The 4,050-nt window shown below is 44.7% G+C and overlaps 1 protein-coding gene across 1 annotated transcript in view; it reads right to left on the minus strand.

Moving 5' to 3' along the window:
* PPP2R2A (protein phosphatase 2, regulatory subunit B, alpha) overlaps window positions 1-2,705 on the minus strand; it is a 32,711-nt gene extending 30,006 nt beyond the window's left edge. The window contains exons 1-2 of the mRNA XM_010135645.1: window positions 2,669-2,705; window positions 1,983-2,057 (exon numbers count right to left, since the gene is read on the minus strand). Coding sequence (XP_010133947.1) covers window positions 1,983-2,057; window positions 2,669-2,705 — 112 coding nt within the window. The remainder of the gene's footprint in view (window positions 1-1,982; window positions 2,058-2,668) is intronic.
* Window positions 2,706-4,050: the final 1,345 nt, after the last annotated feature.

Raw genomic sequence — 4,050 nt, forward strand, 5'->3', positions numbered from 1 at the left:
TTTTTGAAAAAAAAGAGCCACCAAAAGCCACAACAGCCTCACCCTCACCCAATCGACATCTACCTCAAGAAAAGACAAACTCTGGCCATCAGTTAAAATTAAGGACCCCAGTTATAATGAAGCTGACACTCATATTTTAATTTATAACCTTATTTCTGTGCTTAGCTTTGTGATCTGATTGGGCCAGGCAGCTTACAACCAAGGGTAAATTCCAGAGATACCAAGAGGAGAGAGGCCATTCGCTGCTCCTCACACATCCATATTCCTCAAGTCAGAAGAGTTTCACCACATCAGAATGATGCAGGCAGGCTCCAGATACTCATTACCATCTTCCATAAAATCAAAGTGGACTTTCTTACAATTTTCTGCAAACCATCCTGACTGGCTTGTTGAAACCGAAGTGAGTTCCCGCACTTCGAGTGCAGGCTCCCTGAACTCCTCCCACTGTGACCCCGGCAATACACAGTACACGGAACCTGCCAGGAAGCGTAAGGTCAACAAGTCATCGCTCCTACCATGAAGTACAACACTTGAGAACAGCAAAGAAGTTAAAGACAGACTATTAGCTGACTCCTGCATTTCCAGATCACTGTAAAAGCCACCTTACCATACACACACACACATATAAAGTTCATTACTATTACACAAGTGTCAATACATCTGTTTTAATGAAGATTTATTTACAAGCACGAGCCACACAACCACAACTTCTTCAATATTTGTCCTAAATTAAGGATTTAGTTTGGTATGTAATTAAAATAAAAATTACAGAATTTACAAGTCTGAGAAAAAGGGAAAAATTATACTACACTTAACAGTTTTGAGTTCAAACTCTAAAATACACTTCCTGAAGAATTTTAAATTAAACTTAAAAAAACCCCAAGTTCCAGCTTTCTTGTTTCCAAAAGCCATCTTTCAGTTTGTAAATGGTGGGAACCTTTGAAAGTACATCATTTGTCACATGCCGCAGCTAATAAATAAAAATAAGTCACTTATGTTCATACTGATTTTTTAGCCTTTCGAAGTTAACTTGAACCACACGTCAAATGGAGAAATAATGGAAACCGTAGTTACAGCTTTTCTAAATACAACATTCATCTCACTTGTACGTCAGAGCATTCAAGATACGCAAAAGAAGAAAAAAAAAACCCGGGAATTACATAAGCAACAAGGCCAACTGCTTGCAAAACAACAATTTTAACTCGTGACCTTACAGGCTGGGTTGTGCAAACAGGATCTTATGGCCAAAAAAATTTAGAAGTTGGTGGGACTTCCCTCAAAAAAGATGGCAGGAGAAATTTTGCTCCTTAGCACAGCGCCTGAGCAGCACAGAGAAAGCATGATTCCTCTAATGATCCCCCCGCCAAGTAAAAGACAGTGACAAGTACATTTTTTGGCAGTCACAGTCAGAGGCACCATCTCAGTGTGAGATGACATTCGTCGCTGCCAGCTTAGACAAGTTTTAGGCAATTTCCAGTATTACTTCAAACACAACACCCCTCTTTACTCTAGAAGTAAACACACAAATAGTCAGATTTCTTCCTCTTCTGTTTAGTAGAAGCTGGAAAGATTGGGAAAATTACTTGATCTTTATCTTCTACTTAGATCTTCAAAGAGTACAAATGTTTAATTAATTTTCACAACACCTTCCTGTGAAATGCAAGTACCACATTCTCCATTTTGCAAATTAAGAAAAAACACAAACCAAAAGCTGAGCTACAGGAAAATCTTAAACTTGGAAAGCAATTCCAGCGAAATATTTCAGCAGCCTGAATTCAGACTTTCTCATGAGCATGCTCACCAGTACCCTCAAAGCATAGTTTAATCCTGAATCTGGGTATCCGAGTGCACAATGAATGTCTCTTTGCTCAGTTGCATACAGCAGCACCGAGATGTTTCAGAAAGATCACATCCACACCGCCCTGCCTAAGGAGCGCCTAAAAAGTCAGAAAACATTCAGTAAAAAAAAATATTGCTCTTACCTTCTGCTACATCATCATCTACAGCGCCTTTCACCTGAGAAAAACACCACTGAATGTCATTTCCTCCTCCAGCTCCTGAAAAACACAATCAAAAAAATGAGACCCCCCCCAGCAACACGAAGCGCACACAATAGTCCCCAACTGCCCATGTCGGACACGGGTGTGCACGCCTACTTCCTCGGCACAATCACCGCTCGCCCCTCCCCGCTTTTTTCCCTCCGCAGATATTGTTTTTGCTACCAGTGCTTTGCCAGCAGCCACCGCACGTTTGTTAAACCCGGCTGAGCGCAAGCAGCAGCGCTGAGAAACGCCTCCACCGGCAAAAGCGGGACCCGGGCACGCTGCTCCGTGCGGGCGGTAACGGCGCGTTCGGAACGAGAGCGCACCCGCAGCTGGTTCCACGCAGCCTCTTCCTGCTCCACAGTCAGAACCCGAACTCGCACGGTAACCCTCAGGAAGAGCTGTACGCGTTCAGAAAACTTCTCTCCCTTTCACAGCACGCTGTTCACTTCCTCCTCCTACAAACACGCTGAACAGCACCTCCGGACTAAAGGCTACAGGAAAAAACTGCACCACGATTTGCGAGTCTCTCCGCAGAAGCCAGGAAAGCAATTACCAGCCTTACAAAAGCAGCAAATCCCGGCAGAAAAGCAAGCAAGCAATCTGATGTTAACAAGTTCTACTACCGTAGAAAACGGATCGAAGAGAAAACTTCAGGAACATTACTGCCTGGGCGGAAGGCAGTGATTCATTTGGACCCTGCCACCAAAACACACCAAAAAAATCACCACCCAGTTCTTTTGCATTTCGTTCGGAGCAAATCACGGCAGCGCTCGGCACATACAGGAAGAGGCTGGAACGGCCTTGCCTCCTCTTTTTTTTTTTTTTTGAAACGCACTGTCAAAATGGAACTTTTCCCCAACACAATCGAAGAGCCTGAGCAACAGATGGCATCTAGACATTAATCCAGAGCTCTGGTAAGGCTTGGGGGATAACAAAGACTACAGAAGGGACTTCTACACTAAGTTAAGGAGCGAAAAAAGTCAAAGCCAAGGGAATCAGAAGCCCCAAAATAATCTTTCCAAAAAAGACCGAGTGTCTCAGAAGAAATGCTGGCAAACAGTCAGAGCCCAGCTGGCATTTTCTGCTTGCCTTGATGTCTGTTCGGAAGGATTATGGACATGCAAGGTAGAGAACCTGACACGGGGGCAAGTCCAAGCATCCATCTACACACGAGATGTTGAAAAGCTTTTTGCAGAACGCTGGAAAGCTTTGCCACACACATCTCCACCATTCCCCAAAAGCCGTGCAACCCATTTTCTTTCCTCTCTCAACCTCTTCATTTGTCAGCTGGTACCATGGAAGCGTTTAAAGGGAACAGCTTGTAAGAAAAATCACCGCTTCTTCCACTTAAGGCTAAAATTCTATTTTTCATACAATTTACTTGAACCAAGTTGGCACTTCTCCCCCCTCCCCATTAAAACAAAAAGAGAAGGGTGGAGCATGGGCATATGGTGTAGGAGAAAAAGGCAGAGCACAAACCTAGCGAAGCCTCCCATGCTTGCTCCTCCAAAGGCAAAGCGCTGAAAAGGCAATTCATTCGCAGAGGAGGGGGATGAATACATTTCCAAATGAAGAAATCAAGGAAAAGTAAGAAGGAAGAGATACCTTAAGCACACACACTCCTAGCCTACGAGAGCACTTTGGGATGCAAAATGGGGAGCCAGCGCAGGAAGGAATGCCAAAGAAAACACAGCAAGACCTGTGTTATTTAATTACATCCTGTACCCGATTTTACTCTCGTTTGCAGATGCTCAAAAGCTGCCCCCTACAGAAGGGAGCAGCTGTACTCCCGACACAAGCACGTCTGCTCCCTGGGACGCGCTCCGTGCACTGCCCTGCACAATCCTCACTAACTCCACCTGAGAAGAAACGCAACACAAGCACGTCTACAAATTCAGAAAGCCTGTAGGGTGGAGTGGGGGGGAAAGGAAAGACCCACCCTGTCTGCAAGCCCCTGAACTTCAAAACACACCCCTGCCCCCATCGAAGCCCCTCCACCTTGCTT

Source organism: Buceros rhinoceros, unplaced genomic scaffold (assembly GCF_000710305.1).
Source record: "Buceros rhinoceros silvestris isolate BGI_N320 unplaced genomic scaffold, ASM71030v1 scaffold30274, whole genome shotgun sequence".
Classification (NCBI taxonomy): domain Eukaryota; kingdom Metazoa; phylum Chordata; class Aves; order Bucerotiformes; family Bucerotidae; genus Buceros; species Buceros rhinoceros.